At 39.2% G+C, this 17,001-nt stretch overlaps 1 protein-coding gene across 1 annotated transcript in view; it reads right to left on the bottom strand.

The window, feature by feature from the left end:
* SLC12A1 (solute carrier family 12 member 1) overlaps positions 1-17,001 on the bottom strand; it is a gene marked incomplete at its 5' end in the record, with an annotated part of 45,600 nt that overhangs the window by 17,559 nt on the left and 11,040 nt on the right. Inside the window, 10 exons of the mRNA XM_080396358.1 lie at positions 3,857-3,968; positions 4,055-4,154; positions 5,777-5,932; positions 7,759-7,860; positions 8,789-8,912; positions 9,694-9,801; positions 11,413-11,564; positions 13,252-13,336; positions 16,246-16,373; positions 16,870-16,981. Of these exons, the coding sequence (XP_080252484.1) occupies positions 3,857-3,968; positions 4,055-4,154; positions 5,777-5,932; positions 7,759-7,860; positions 8,789-8,912; positions 9,694-9,801; positions 11,413-11,564; positions 13,252-13,336; positions 16,246-16,373; positions 16,870-16,981 (1,179 nt within the window). The remainder of the gene's footprint in view (positions 1-3,856; positions 3,969-4,054; positions 4,155-5,776; positions 5,933-7,758; positions 7,861-8,788; positions 8,913-9,693; positions 9,802-11,412; positions 11,565-13,251; positions 13,337-16,245; positions 16,374-16,869; positions 16,982-17,001) is intronic.

Raw genomic sequence — 17,001 nt, 5'->3', positions numbered from 1 at the left:
GAGTTACCTAGTCTGCTGTGGGAGCAAATGGAGAGAGTCAGAAAAATATGTTTCCAAAAAGGGTCCACAGAGATTCAGGCCTTTGAAAAGAACTGCGCTGCTAACATAATTCGCATTCTGTTCGAGAGGGCTGAGGCTGTTAATGCTACTTAAATATAGTGATTCTGACAGAAAGAAGAACTACTATGGATTGTAACATCTTAGAAAAACATCTGAGGTATGATGAAGCATCTCAGAGTGAATAGAGTCCCTCACTGACTTGACTACGTAAACAAGTCTCAGCAGATCTAAATATACGTGGTTAAGCTGCTATCTACTAATAGTAAGAGAAAAGGGTTGTTGCCGTGCAATTAAAGATGCAAATGCCTTTGTCACCAGGTTCTTTCAGTTGGTCATCTGATAATTCAATGAGACAAAAATCCATGTGTGTAACCAAGTCACAAGACGCGATACACTGACTTGACAGTAGAAGATGGGCTGGCAAAGGGTTTCCAAAAGATTAGGCCAAGGGAGGGCATCAAGTCTGCGAGCATGGCCTTTAGAAAGATTGAGGTAAGTTTGGGAAACACATATCTGGAACTTAGTTGATTTTAAAAATCTGTGCTCTTAAGTTTAAGGTTTGCTAGGCTTTGTTTATTGCCTTTTGTGTTGTTTTTAGGAAGCTGAATCAATAGTCCAGATCTTCTTCGGTGAAGATGAAACTCTGAGAGGGATACTAAAAAGTCTCAAATACTGGTTTTAGTGTTATTGGGCTGGACAGGTAGCATTTGATTTCCAAGGCAGAATAAAATAGCAGAATTGTAAACTGTGGGAGCATGTCCAGCATCAGAGACAGAAGTAGTAATTGCGCATGCCAGGAGGACAGAGCTGCCTTGGAAGCACTTGGAATCCAGTATTTCTTTGGGAAAATTGGGAAGTGGTACCAGTTTGGTTTGTTATAAACAGAAGATTTGAACTTGTTTGGTGCCGAGCTTCATTTTGTGCAGAAGTTATTCCTTTGTGCTTTAAAAATTTCTAATGTTTTTGAGGATGCTGACAAATTGCAATTTTGGTTCCAACAGAACAGGTAACTAGAAAAATCAGTAGAAGTATCCTATACTATAAAGCTAGGAAGGCTTTGTAAACTCATACTCAGGAGATTTCTATTTCAGAATTCCTATTTAAATCTTTTTCATTTAAAGTAAGTTAGTATATTGTAGCTTTTTCTGCTAAGATGGGAAACTGGTTAAGAGAGAGTTGAGGGAGATTTAGATTTTTTTTCTCCATAGCAAATACTGTAAGCTCAGAATTTATTTCCCCTTCCAGAACAGTGTAAAACCCAAACTGAAAGAAATTCTCTCCAAAGTCGAATGTATAGAAAGGATCACTTAATTCAAAATAAATTTCTCAAAAGTTATTTTTGAATGTAAAGACAAAATGTCTTCCTTTCAAAACTTTTCAGCCTTACCAACACTTTCTTTGCCTTCCTGGAAGAAAATGAGATGTACTATAGCTTTATACAGTTGTCAAAATAACTGCAGTACATTTACTTTCAGTGAATTGGCATTGGCTGCTAGAAAAGGGGCAAAGCCTTCAAAATAAACTTTCTGGCTAGTTCCATCTAAGATACAGAAAACAGCATTCGGAAAGAAGCTGTGAAATGACCTGGCAGATTTCATGTTATGTTTTTATCTGTGCCTTTTTCTTTAGTATTTAGAGAGATATATACAAACACACACAGAGACACACACACATAAGTGAGTTTTTGACCTGGTCAAAAGCAGGCTGGGTTGATGCTCGCTCAGTTGTTGTCGCTCATATATGTTTCTGAACCCCTTGTGACTGTTTGGGAAGTACAAAGGGAAGGACGGGAGAGTCCATGTTATCTTCCTTTAATGAATGAGATCGTGCTACATTCTTGGGTGATAGTAAATTTACCGGAGTTTGTTTGGATTTAACGAGTATAACTTCAGAAGAGTTTGATCCTGGCTGTTGCAAGAGTAGTGTGAAGAGCTGGGAATAATAAATTTAACAATAAGGTTCAAGTTCCCTTGTGGGTAAGGAGCAGAGAAAATAAAAGTCCTGCCCTTCTTCCCAGTCTCTCTGACTAGAGTACCTGAGAGTACTGACTTGCACAATCTGTTTCTGCCGGCCGGCCGAGGGGACAGTCCCACCCTTCTATCAGATGATAGCCTATCTCTGTCCTTCCCCACTCCTCCTTTGTATCAGTGTTGATGTTTGTGCAATTGTACAAGGAGTCCAGTGAATTTGCAGGTTGAAGACTAACCTTGCAAAAATATTTTAGGGGAAGGCAGGGAGTAAAACCAGAGTAGTCCTTTTTACTCAAAACTTAGACTGTTCAAGCTACATGCAGCCACAAAGTCAGAGACTAACGTTTAAATCATCTTTACGTTCAGTTGGCATATTTATTTTGCCTATTTCTGAACTATCTATCACCTTGTTCCTGGAAAGTTTCTTGCTGCCCTTTGGGAAAAAGTAATGGAAAATGTTCTGTCTGGCATGGTGTCTCAAAACTTTATGCGTAGCTAACAGTATGTCAGCTTTTGAGGCAAAAGATGCTGGGTGTTACATTTATGGCTAAATAGTCTTGCTGTATTGGTTATGGTACATATTGTAGGCTGCTCTTTGATATGGTCCCTAGGAATTTTATCATCCACTTTTTACCACAATTTTGCAGATCACAAATGTTCATTGTGTCACACTTATTACCAACCAAATTCAATTTAGCTTAAGTTGCTGAAGAAATGATAATTTTGAAAAACAATGAAAATACTTACACTAGCAAAATAGATTTAGTTTTTTGTATAGACAGGAGTGAAATCTCAGTTCTCCATAGAAAGTACTAATATTAGAGAAACATGCCTAGGAATTCAGAAAACTTGCTGAAACTCAACTTTAGGAAGCTGCATAGTCTCAGAATCTTGTTGAGATTGATTCCATACTGAACGCATTGGGAAAGCTAACAATAATTACAGTAGAGAAAAATTAGGACCATTCCCTCTTTATAGGTAAATTTGATTTGGGAAAACTCACATGCAGATCTTCTGTACTACCTTTCTGCAATGTGGCAGCGTCAAATGAATTATTTCTACGCTCCTGTAGATGGATATATTATCTTGCCTGGACTGACTCTGTTAGATTTTGCAGCCCCATTTGGTGTCATGAGCTGTTTGTTTTTAATTTTGAGAGGAAAAAAAAAAAAAAAAGTTGTTGTAATATTTAAAGTACATTTTCTCCTTTACACTATGAACACATCTATTTTTTTTCTGTCCTAATGAGAGACTAGATTTTCATCATTTAAGAAACAGACTTTCCTGTGGAAAATATAATTGGAAATATACTTTTCTCCTCTCTTTAGATCTCAGAAGAGCATTTTTATCCTCAAAATCAGCATTGTTACCATTTTAGAGAAACCACTGCAAAGAGAGCTGAATTAGTTGCCAAACCCAAACACTGCAAATCAGTGACAAAGTTGAATATAGAGCCTGGATAATTTGACTTTTGCACTATAATCCTTCAACTTCAGGGTTTTGGGTGTTTTTGTTTGTTTAAGCCTTGTTGTGTCCATTTAAACAAATATAATTATTTTTTTTTCAAACCACTTTTTGATCTGTCTGCTATGAACTCTGAAATGCATCTCAGTGAGGCGTTTACTCACAGGCTCTGTATCAGCTGATAGCTTTCTTGTTAAGACTTAGGACAAAATTCATTCTCAGTGCAAATCTCTTTCATGGTCTGCACAGCCGCCCATCAGCCCCAATGGGACCATTGTGTGCCAAGTGAGAGTGGAATGTGTAATGAAGATCTGCAGCACACACTGGTGCTGAATTTTTGGATTTATATGAGTTGACCTTACCGTGTACACTTCACAACAGATGCATAGCCCGTTGTTCTTTGTGAAAGTATGTGTGATGTCCAGCAGAGCAGGCCTGATCATAGGAGCTCCAGTTAATGCTATGCACTGGGGTCTGTTAGGAGGAAAAAAGAGGTTGTGTTGAATTGGGTGATGTAATTATTCAGAATAAGCCATTCTACCATACACTGGAAATCTTACCTGAAGTTTTTCACATGGTCTTCCACGGTAGTTAATGCCAGAGCACTGTCTAAGGCATTAATATAGTAAAGAGCCTGTGTAGAAGAGCCCCAGTTTACTTCTGCATATAATAAAAATAAATAATGCATATTAAACCATGGGCTTTTCCCTATATTCTATTGCAGAGGTCAGCAATCATGTCATCTATGAGCCAAGACAGGGTATGTTCTCTCATGCTTCATAGATCCAGAGCTGTCATTGTTTGTGCTTCGTAATAGAGTAGGTTTTGCTCATGTCATGCAAAAACAAATTCTTCCTCTGCTTAAAAACTGTTTTCTTCTCTGTTCCATTAACTTTGTATCCTTCTCCCATGTATAAAACGGACAAGCCTGAGTAATGTATTTGCTATGGAATTTCAGGAAGTTCAAGTTAAACCATTAGGAAAGAACACTGTTAGCTCCAATTAGCTCTGTTCTACTATATAGGTCCAAAATTGTTCTCAAACCCCAGTCTTGGCATATACATCTTTTGTTACTGTGCAGCTGTTTGGTGGATAAAGACAGATAAGAAACAGCTTTCCAGACTTTGATATCTACATGAATACAGATCAAGTCCTGTTATGCCAAGATACAAAGCTAACGTTTGATGCAACTAAGTGGAGTTTTGTGTAGAAGTCATCTTTTCTGAACCTTTCAGTTGCTGATAAATAAGTGCTGAACAAAAGTCACTCTCTGAGAGCAGAAGATGATAGCTTTTGTACAGTGTCTTCAGTGAATTTAACCAAGCTTTAAGCTGCTACTTTGCAGCAAGGACACTGGCAATGTACTAGGAAAGGGTAGCAGTTCTCAAATGCTTTCGATGACTGCCTTGTGACAGGTGTGTTCTACAGCTGCTGTTTACAGGAAGAGAACTGCAGACTGTCCTGGTGGGTATGAGAACAGAGATAGAGGATGGAAAACAGTGCAGCAATATACACAGGAAAGAATAACACGGGTTCAGATCAGGTGTTGCTATCCCAAGCTAGCTGCAATGAACGCACATCTGCTGGGAAACTTGCCTCGTTTGTTTGTTTGTTTTTCTACTTCAGATAGTTAGCACTGAAATCTGGACCTGGGTTAGTTTTGTCCTGGCTACGAATAACCAAACTGTCTACTCTGGTACTGGTGCTGTATTGTATTAGTGCACAGATTTCTGAGGAGAGCTTCTGTGATTTGCTGAGCTACTAAGTAGGGTTTTTTTCTAGCAGTGAAGTGTGCTCGTCTTTCTTGATTTACTGAAGAATTGTAGGGAGGTGCTGGAGGATGATCAGTTCATGAGTAATTCCGCTTGTGTTTTTGTTGTATAATGGGCAGCAGGTTTACATTTTGAGTGAGGAGCCCAGACGAGCCAGCTAAGAGCAAGCAAAGGTAAGGTTTTGTGTGTGGATGGAAAAAAAATAATGAGTGATACTCAAGTAAAAGCCCAAAAGTAGTAAAGACATGGTGGGAATAAACTGATGTGCTGGAATGTTTATGCAAAGCCCTGAACCAGACTTGAAGTGCTTGTTAAATAGGCAAAAATTCACCAGACTGTCATCTTAATTTATATTATACAAAGTGGTATTTAATGGGATGCTCCAGACTTCCCTCTGAAGAAAGGTATTGGAAAAAAAGTAATGTCTAATTCTGTAAGCAGAATTCGTTCTGTGAAATCCAGTCTGACTGCATAACATATACACAAAATATTAGTGTTTTGTGGTCTTACCTGGTTTCTTATAAGTTACATAAATATATAGAAAGAGCTCAATGGCATAAGTGATGAGAGCTGCCCACCAGTTGATGACAAACATGACACCACAGCACAACAGGGCTCCGAAAAGCGACACCCACATGTTATAATACCTGAATGCAGGTCTCCAACCTGTTTAAAGAGAATTGAGAAATTGTAAGAGTATAAAATATGGTGGTCTACTGATTTTGCACATACAAACACACATGCAATTTGTTTCAGGCTCTGTCAGAAGGGGTGGGAGTGATGTGTGCAAATTCTCAGGCATCACGAGTATCCACAGGTACTTTCAGGTGCTGGCTGATGCAGATTTCCATACATACAGAGTAGTGGATCTACAAGACTTTTACTACAAACCCTTTTCTACTGCTTTGTCCAGCCTGGCTTTGAGTAGCCATTCTGTTTATATTTTTGCCAAACTAAAGTTCATTGGTTCAGAACTGAAAATAGATTTTCCTGTAACTCCAGGTGGTTGGCTACTGTGTCCTTTTGATGCATATATGTAGAACTTATTAATGGGCACTAAGCATTTGCTGAGAGTTTATCCCAATACTGTAAGTGCACCTGTCTTAAATTTGAAAATTGCCTGACCTCACTGCAGAACAAAAAGATCTTTTGCAATTGACTTTAAAAAGATATTATTCCTGCTGCTCTTCAGCTGCAGTACTGAATCCATCCCCTGCTAGCAATTAAAATGATGAGGCAAGCAGTGAGCCTCCATGGTTTGCAGGTCCCTGCCAGGTGTTCTACAGAGCAGATTCTTTGGAGAGGGGAAAAAACACGGAAGATATGAGAAGAGGCTAAGCAACCCTATCTTGGATCATCTTTCTAATGAGGGAATGGGAAGATATTGCTGTGAAAAAATATGCTGTCCTGCAGCCTTGCAATTATAATCTATCACTGTGAATTGGCAGAAATTAACTGGAGGAAATGAGAAAAGAAAAATGGCTGCAGTTTTGTCTGAAATGTTAAGTAGTGGCAGGGTAGAGTCAGATGCACGCACATGAAGTCTATAGAGGTAATTTTTACTCGACTCTAAGGCTGTGTAGAGCAGGCAGATCTGCATTTGTTCATCTGTGCAGATAATTAGCAGAAGTGCTCATCTTTTCTGCCCTCTGAACAAATGGCACCATGCAGATCTATAGGAAGGAAGTTGATGTAGGCATTTATGTCACTACTGCAGTTTCTTCACACGGGAAATCAAAAATGTATTCCTCGCTCCTTGAATTGAATAATTGATTCACAGCAGAGGAAATTGTCTTTCCTGTGTGCCAAAACCAGTGTTGCTCAGCTGATTGACTTTAGTCCTTAAGGTGTCCCCCCTTCGTTCATGAAGATAATGAGAATTATTTTGCTGTGGCAATGCACAAGCCTGAAAGCCAGTATGTCCCTTTGCTGAGAGACTCTCAAGTTACCCCTGAGCAGGACCTCGTTGCAGTTCCCTTTACAATTCTGCTACTAGCCACTGCAGAGCTGTGCTGATGTTGCCTGGTGGACCTGCTCTTGTTCTACGTGTTCCCTCCCAGGCAGCCTTGCTTCTAGTGTAATTACTGTGCTTATGAACTTTCCTGTAAATTTTGCTGTAGACTTGGAGAAGGGCACAATGGCTCCCCAGTATACCTTGCTTAGTTTGTGTGACTAGAGTTGGCGTAGGGTTTTATCCGTCCACGTTGTGTGATAGTGAGGGGTAAAAAACACCTTGAGAAGCTTTCCTGCTTCAGTGGGATCCTCCAAAGTAATTTTCATTGTGTACAACTGTAGGGAATGTAAGGACTAGAGCCGCTATTTTTTTCTTTTGGAGATAAATAAAATGCGATCATAGTCAATGAAAGCAGTAAAACCTCAGGTCACATAGCTTGGTGTATAGGTACCGCAGTTTTCTCTGACATACAGTCAAAAACTTGCAGAGATCAGACTATGGAAGCACCCATTTAAATCACTAGTGAATGCAGACTTACCTGGAGATTTTGCATATGAGGCGTGAAAGCAGGAGAAATTAATTAAAGCATATGAAGCCAGGAAGAAGTTGGAGATGATGGGAGCGATGGTATTCAGTTCAGCTGCAAGACACATGCACACACGTCAGACATAGGCACCAGCTTCTTAGATTGTTGGATAGCTTTGTCCTGATCATGAATTAAATCTGGACATGGTCTGAATCTGTCATCCAGGCAAAGCTCGGGTATTTTCCTGTGGTACCAATTTAAGGCCACCTTGATATACCTTCATTCCTATTAAGTAGTGTCTGCTGATGCTGATTTTAGTAACATTATATGCTATGCAAGGTTATACTTGATACTCTGATGCTACAGACTGACTCTTAATGATGTAGAGCTGGTGTAAATTTCAGAATTTTAAATACATAATTGAGAGGACAGATGCGTTTCACAAGAGAGTCATAGTTAAAGCTTCTTGTTTTGCTTTTTAAATGGCAATCTCAATTCTATCTACGGAACTTCACATTTGCTTAGTATCGCAAAGTTGGAATTTCAAATCTTGGAAGAACTAATTTAAAAATCTCTGCACCCCTAAATGTGGTAGCTGGGATTTTCTACTACCAAAGCTGGCAAACTGTGATTTGCTTTGGAGCTGACTGCAGAAGGCTTGGCAGAGTAGGCTTCCAAATTATATCAGAATTATCTCCGAGCTGTGTGCAGTATAAACTGCAAAACCACTTTCAAAGTTTGTGACTTTGATGTAATTCTAAGCCCTGCCCTCTTCCAGTGGAGTGAACAGGAATTGCACCTACTCCGCACCTCTGAAAATTAGGCTGTGGTGGCGTTAAGATGTTATGAGAGTCCCTGTTGGTTTCTTTTTGCCGCCTTTAAGAATAATGGAGTTGCTACCAGGGGTTTGAGTGTGCTTGGGCTAATGTCAGAGCTTACCTAACTGGAAATTTTTCTAACCATAGCTAATCATTGAATTAAAATATCAGTTTATATAATTCCAGAACATGAGATTATAGCAGTTGTATAATGATATACAAACCAATCAAAATGAATGCCATAGCAATCACGAAAGTGAGAACATAGCCCCTGATGGGCTCGTTGTTTTTTCCATATCCTTTGGCAAAGAATTCGAGCCCTTTGTAGACATTGTCCTTGCAAAGAGCCTGGTAAACAAATCAGAATTAATTCTGTTAAGCAGCGCTTTCTTGCATCAGAAGCTCACTGTGAGTGACAGCTTGCTAGGCTTTTGCTAAACAAAAATTAAATCTATCTTAGTAATTCAAGTACATCTACTGCTATGACACGTAAACGTTCAAGTAAAGTGATAAGGCAATATCCTACTATATTATTATACAGGGGGGAAACAGAATCACAGGCATTCAGTACTTATTCAGTGCTTTAAAAACAGATGAACTGAATAGCTAAATAGAGTGTAAATTGGAGGGGACTGAAGCACACATCAGTGGCTTGGTGTAAGTAGTACAGGTTCTCTTTCTGTCCCACGCCCTCTATTCCTGTTCCCTCCACATGGCTGCTGCCAAGACAGCTTCTAGGCAGCCAGCTGGTTTGAGCACACCTGCCAGCACCTCAGTCTTAAAGTCCTGAGGGCTCCTGCATATTCCTGGTGCTCCTGTGCTTCCAGGGTGGCTTTCTGTAAGATAGAAGTGGTCCTGAAAGTAGTCTACCTATAACAAGCACGCATGTATCCCCTGCTTCTGCAGCAAAGCTGAGCTCTGACCGAAGGAACACTATCAGCCTTGCGTAAGGGTGCTTACCTGCCTATTTCTGTTGAAAAACATTCTACATACTGTTTTCCCTGCCTCTTCCTCCCACATGTGTCAGTGTTGTTTATAATATATACCATGTTTGGTACATTAGAGTTCAACTACATTTTACGTCTATGGAGTAAAACAGAGTATAAGGACACTGGTCGTTTAATTTTACCTGGAAAACTTTGGGTGCGCTGACAAGAGATGCTAGAGCTGATGACAAAGTAGCAGAAAAGATGCCAGCTGTGATGAGAGGACCAAAGCCAGACACCATGCTCATCACCTTTAGGAAAAAGAGAAGGAAAAAAGAATAGCCAGGCTTGCAGTTGGATGCACTCTTTGATCACGGACCCATTTAAGTACTGTGTTTCTACATGTCTCTGCTTTTCACAGTTCTAAATTCACTATAGTACAAGTCAGCTGTGAAGTAGGGAAATACGATTATTCCCATTGTAGTGAAAAGCAACAGAGGCATAGCCAAATTTTCATACAAGTATGCAGCTGTCTGCAGAGGCAGGTGAGTACTCCATGAGATTTTCTCACCTCCTTTACTAACTGGTTGATATCAGTAACAGCCTCTACTTGATGGGTAGATAGTCATCTTGGAGCAAGAAGGGAAAGTGGAAATGGCAGGAAGAAACAGCAACGAAATGTGGTTGGAGGCACTTTCTTTGGTTTGGGTTGGTTTGGTTTTTTTCTTGATTATTTAATATGGCTAAGAAAGAGAGAAAATGCCTGACTGCAGCAGCGTAAAAGCAGTGCTGCAAACAGTAACGATGGTCACTGTCAGGCCTCCCTCCACCCTCCCAGAGGGGCTGCACTGGCCTCTGTGACCGCTGAAGCAAAAGCGTTATTGAGAAGCACCAGACAAGGAAGATGAAAGATAAAGTGGACAGATGTGATTGCCAGATGCTTTTTGGTGTGTGGGAAGTACTCCAGAAAAGAAACCAGTTAATCTTGGAGATCTGTCAGATGAAGACATTTTTTTTTTTTTTGTGACTTCAGTCTGGCAAAGATAAATGCAAGAAGTGAAAATCTGTGGCTGTACAGAGGTCACTGATTTAAAGGGTTGTCCTGGGTCTGGGCAGCTGAACTGAGGTGGGAGTGAGGATGGTAAATGATCAAGAAATGAAGGAAAAGTAGTCTGTGACAGGGCCAGTGTGTCCCTTTCAAGGTGGATACCCAGTCCTGTCATTTAGTAGAGCCAGCTGGGAAAAAAAGCAAGTGACTTTAAAAGCTACAAATGACTCGTTGAAAAGCAAGTGCAGGTGGGTGGTGAGCTCCTTTAGTGGGCCATGAAGCACAGGGGCTGAACAGACATCTGGGAGCTGTGGTTGTCAAACTGCAGAACTGCTTTACTTTGATGCTTTGTCTAAGCTTTATTTTGAAGAATAAAAATGGCCGTCAGTCTCTCTCTGGCCTAGGAGAAAGATCCCATTACTTCTCACTTGATTTTTCACTCACCTTTTTAAGAAGTCAGAACCCTTGCTTTTCATACTTTGGCACAAACCTTTACCAGTGACCACAGCACCCCTGAGGTAAAATCACACCCATGTGTAAAGAGCAGTGAGAGGAGCTGCTCATCTAAAGGAGTTCCTGAGGTCTCCGTTAAGTCTAGATTTTGAATTTGAAGATGTTACTGCATATTGATGCATGATACTTGTTGAAAGAAGGAGGTAAAACCTTACCAGAGTGCTGGGAGGGCTAGTGAATGGGCAGTGTGAAGGTTATGTGGAGTGCAGGGGACTTTCCTTTTGGTTTTCCTATAGCTTTTACTTTTTTGGATAAAAGTGGATGTCCTGTTGCAGTTAGTTGTCAGCAAATAATGGTTTTGCAAGTTTGTACTCATGATATCGTCTATTGCCTATGATTATATATATAATCTCATTAAAACCTGAAAATTATTCATCAGCCCATAATCACATGGCTGACTTGCACATCTGGAAAAATCATAGCCTAGGCTGCAGGCAGATGATCCATTGCAGCTCATTCCAGGTACAACTGTATTATTGACGTTCCCAGTAGCATCTCGTACAACACAGGAGGCTGTGGAAACAATGATATATTGTTATTTTCCTTCCTTGTGACATTGGAAGAATGTTTTTGCCAAGCTTTGTCTCTTAGTCTGCACACATTTTGTACAAGTGCTGCCTTAGTCTCATCCCAAAGAGTAGCATTTAATGTTGGGCAGATTACTTCCCTCTAGTGTGGCTTTGTTTCTCGTGTTGTCTGTAAGCAACTGTTGACTTCTGTTACTTTTAAAATAATCAGCCAGTTGACTAATGAGGACTAGCATATTTCTAAGAGTACAGAACCAGACAGAGATTAAAAATAGATTAACTAACTCAGAAGTATATTGTCTGCCTGTGACTACTTTTATAAATGCCAGTATTCAAAGAAAACTGGTCAGTGAGGGTCTTAGGTCTAAGCATACTTTGTGTATTTAAAAAGGACACACAGTTTCTTTAGAGACACAGATCCTCAGCTGTTCAAATTGACAGAGCCCAACGGATGCCAATATGGTGAGAAAAAACTTTAAAGAGGAGAAATTACCGATTTTCTGTTTGGTTTTATTAATATTTATGCTGTCTTTTTGTTTCCCATCAGAAATGGGAAGAAACATATGGAGTTAACTTAGAGTGCTGATCTTAACATCTTTAGTGGCTAAAATGTAAGTTTATGTAGTATCTTCAAATATGTCAAAAACAATGTTCTTGAGGGTCCCCAAGTAACCATTATCTGTTTAGCAAACCGGGGGGAAGTATTGCACTGAAAAACAGACGGTTCTGAAGTAGAAATACAGCTATTTCTTGTGAGAACAGAATGATGCATTAACACAGATTTATAACAGAAGTAAAGAATGACTACTTACACTTTAATTGAAGGGGAAATTTAGATCCAAATAATGCAATAGCCTGAGCTGCAGCTTGACCTGAGTATTCAGTCTTTTGTGTAAAGTGCAAGAAACGTAGAACTCAAGAAGACTTGAGATTCATCTCCCAGTAGAAGGGAGTATACTGCAGGGGTTTTATGCACTATTGAGGTATTTACTCACAAGTAAGAGTTATTTACAACACTCTTTCTTACAGTACTCTTAAAACAGAAAAATAAAAATATTTTTCTTGAACAGAGATTTATTGTACCCTTATAATGAGAATGTAATTGCTTATTCCTCCAACACAATTCATGGCTTCAGAGCAGGTCTCCTTTTTACTCTTGTGTCTGTTTTGTTACCTCACATTCCAATGTTATAGAGCACTTAGTCATGTAGTGTATCTTCTTTAAGACAGGCAATTGATTTCTGTCTTTGACATATAACATACCAAATGTGTGTGTTACTGTGTTGCTCACGAGTGCTCAGTAACACTACTGAGAACGAGCAGAAGCCATGTGACATTTCAATGTGAATGAGGAACAGAAGACTGATCAGAGGTTCCTTTAATCTTTACTGTGCTCATGGATACATGCTAGTGGTCTTTGTCACTGAATCAAATGTGAAAGTAACCATGCAAGTTATACAAAAGTCTAGCTGCCAAACAGGGACTTTTGTTTCTGCTGATTGCCGCTTTTTCCCCCACTGTTTTTAGATATAGTAAAATCAAAACAACTGTCTCTTTATGTAATAAATCCACAGGATGAAAAAGCATTGAGGTTAATCATTCATTTGCATATCAGGTTTTCAAACTTCTAAAATCTTATAAATTAAGACGTGAAGCAGAAGTTCTGTACTTACCGACACATATTGCCACACCAATGTAAGCAACTGTTGTAATCACGATGGCCAGCATTGTTCCTTTGGGTATCGCAATTTGTGGATCCTTAAAACAAAGCAATAACACAAAAAACACTGTGAGTTTGTGTGCTGCAGTCTGACTGCATTTGCATGCTAGGGAATCCGGCTACACTGTGATATGAAGATATCTTTAGAGGGTAGATTTTTATCATTTAGACCTGCACCAACAGTTTGTGTCCAAGCATGTAGCTGGTGAAGCGGTCTGGTGGTGTAGTTCTCCTATCCTGGACACAGTGAACACTGCAGGGGCAGAGTTGGCATTTATAGCAGCAGGAGAGTCCTGAGCTTTGCGTTTCTGGGAGCTTCAAGCTCTCTTTACATTGCAATGGGCTTTATTTTAATGTTTCATGATACCACAGGTAAGTAGTTACTGAACTAACCATCAAACTCCTGTGGATGACAAGATGGGGTCGTTTTTGGTTAATTGGTAGGATAAGTAAATAGTCACCCTGTACAGAATACAGTACTTTTGTAATTAGCAACTAGTAATTGTTAGCTGTGTCTTGACAACAGGCCACATCCTTTCACTGTTTTGACTTTAAATTTAGATAATTTAACAAGGCTGAGTTATAATGCTTACAGTCCAGCTCACAACAATATTGGCTTTGATCATGCAACTAAGTAAGAGTCTAAAGATCTGCATTATACATTGTAATTTTAAAGGAGATTTTAATAGTAGCCAACCATACAATTTAGTATGTGTTTGTTTATGCTAGGAAGCACTTTTTATGAATTGTCTTCTTAAATTGGTTTAGTGAGTTTTTTTAAGTCAAAGATGCATGGAATGCAGTTTAAGACCCAGACTTTTGTACTTTTATAACTATGCTCATTGCATGGGAAAAAAATCAAAATACAAATTTGGAGTGTCGTGTGAAGCATGGATGAATGACTTAACTGTGTTAATAATTAATACAATTTTTAAATGAGGTAGGGACTTACTGAGCTGAAAAATAATTGCAAAGTCACCTCAGCTGCATAAGACCTTTTGCCCTCAGATCATGGTAACTTTAATTTATACAGTTCTGGTGTGCGTGTCTTAGGTGGTTGTTTTTGTGGAGTCTCATGCTGCAATCTTAAACACTGTAACCTTAAATCTTAGGGTTAAAGCTTCTCACAGCTTTACAACTTTTAAATTTTATCAATAATTGAACATATATTTAATATGCTGTTAGCATTTTAGGATCTGCTCCAAAATGCTCTGAAGTCACTAGGAAGACCAGCTGTTTCTGTAGGTTGGCTTTGGATTAGGCCACTTTGTACATAGTGTTTGCGACTAATTCTAAAGAAAGTTTGATTGGTCCGTTTTACAGTTTTTGAATACTTCTTAGCTTGCCTTTTGGATTTCTGGAGAGGCTAGTTAATTTAATTAGACCTGTCTAATGCATCTAAACATGCTCAGTTGGGAATCTGCATCCTGGAGGACTTAGTTATAGAAATCCACTTACTGCCAGACTGAAACAACTGCAGAGCGCCAACAGGGGAACTGCTTCCCTTGCTCTGCTCAGACTCTTTCAAACAGCTTATGAAAGAAGTGCTGCTGCTTTGGCAGCTTGCCATGTACATAGAGCGCCGTGTATAGCAAAATAATTATTTTTGATAAAAGGATGGAGAGGTTGTGAGGCTGATTCAGTCTCACTGGACAGAAGTACGATTTGGGGTTTTTTAATTAAAAATGGAATCTCATAGATGCTAGTAGTATCTCAGTTTCTACACATTTCCCTCTGTGCTTGGCTTCAAAAGCAGTCCTTTAAAAACAGAGGAGATGAGGCATGCAGCTCGGTGTGAGGAAGGGAAACAGAACTGGCTGTCAGGGTTAGTAGGATCTGGTGAACTTGTGAGTACTGTGCCAATAAAGAAATAACGGACCTTTGGTTAAATCCTTAAGGTATACAAGACAGTGGGTCTATATGGTAAAGCCAAAGAATTTCATTTGACATGCTGGGGTTATCAAGGTGTGAGCTACGTCTTTTTGTGTGTTGAGGGTTTCTTTGGTGGTGGTTGTTTGTTGGTTTTTAGTATTGGTTTGCCAACTTGAATTAAGGATACCCCTGATGCATTTCTGAATTTCCTGTAATATTACAAAGTATTGATTGCTCTGCATTTACTAGAGATTTTTTTACCAAATGTTTTGCTGAGCTTTGAATTATTTCAGCTTCACATTTAGCTTTAAATACTTTTTGCATTAAATACACTGTGCAAAGTGATACAAAGTAGAGGGCACTCAAAGTTGAAACTAAATTCCTGTCCCTAATTTACCAGTATGTTTAGATATTGGAAATATCATCTCATACAACTGCTATACTGCAAGAGGAGAGTGGGAACCTGACAGAATGGCCACAGCAAGACAATTGGACACCGCTGGACCTCCTTTCCCTTTCTCTTCAGACTTCTTTCTTTTGTCACAGCTGCAAACCTGCAGCTTTTCCTTTGAGCAGCAGTAGTGACATGGGATTGGGACATACTTGCTTTCATTAAATGCTCTGTTTGCTCTGCCCTTGCTATGACCCTGAATAAAAAAAGCCAGTCTCCACCAATTCTTTGGAGGCAAACATGAGCTTAACATGAGCTTTACAGGTGTGGTTTTTGGGCTTTAGATTTTGCAAAAGAAGAGTGCCAGGAGATACACGTGTAATCTCTATGTTGTATGCTGCTAATGAGTCATTAATGATATATTATTACAGGTTATTGAAACATGCTTTTAAATGATATAGCAAGCCAAATCTAAATGCAGTCATTTCTGTAAATAGCCATAATGCATTATGAGAGAAAATGTGAACTGATGTCTTTAAATAATAAAGCAAGTACTTAAAAGTGAGATTTTTGCTTCCCAAAATAAGACATGATTTAGGACTGAATACAGTGTTGATTCATAATTTGTTTTCTTGTTCTTTTTTCAGGCTACAGCTAGTGTTATGAAGTTAGTGAAATACATACTTTCAGATCTCCTGAGATATTGGCTCCTGCAAGAATGCCAGTGGCAGCTGGGAAAAAAATGGCAAACACCGAGAAAAATCCTTCTCCGCTTCTGAAATCTGGTCCAAAGTTTTCTGCAAATATTGATGCTGCAAATATAGGTGAAAATGAAACATACCACCAGGATTTGATTTCAAAGTTCCTTACTGAAGAAGGTGAATAAGCTAGTCTTTCATGTCTGGACAACTGGGTTTGAATCTGTCTCATATCATAAGCAAAGTGAATTTGATTTCCTTAGTTTGGTCCCCAGTAGGATGTGCTTGTCTGCATCTCAGAGATACAGATCCATATCGAAGTGACAGGAGTGTCACTGCAGCGCTTGCACTTAGCTCTGTGTAGAACTTTGTCTGTGCTCTGCTGATATATAAATGACACAAGCTGCAGCTAACTGTGCTGTCAGCTTCAGCAGCAAAGAGACAGGCTCAAAATTAAAAATCAAAAAAATTGCCTTACTTTGGAAGCTTACTTAAACTCAGGCAGAAGATCCTGATCTTGTGACCTTTTTGAGTGGAATCCTTAACTCAGTATGAAGCCAAAAAGAATGCAAACTTATTATTTTATGTGATAGATAGCAAGGTTACTTGCCTTGGTAATTAAAAAAGCCTCTTGCCTTCTTTTCGTTGTTGGTAGGAATGACTGTCCCAATAAAGAAGTTTGCAATGGCAATAAGGAGAACAAATAGGAGAATAACTTGAGCCTGTTAATAGAAATAAAAAT

Source organism: Falco punctatus (assembly GCF_963210335.1).
Source record: "Falco punctatus genome assembly, chromosome: 7".
Taxonomy (NCBI): domain Eukaryota; kingdom Metazoa; phylum Chordata; class Aves; order Falconiformes; family Falconidae; genus Falco; species Falco punctatus.
The sequence above is the reverse complement of the archived record's forward strand: the minus strand, read 5'-3'. Positions and strand labels throughout refer to the sequence as shown.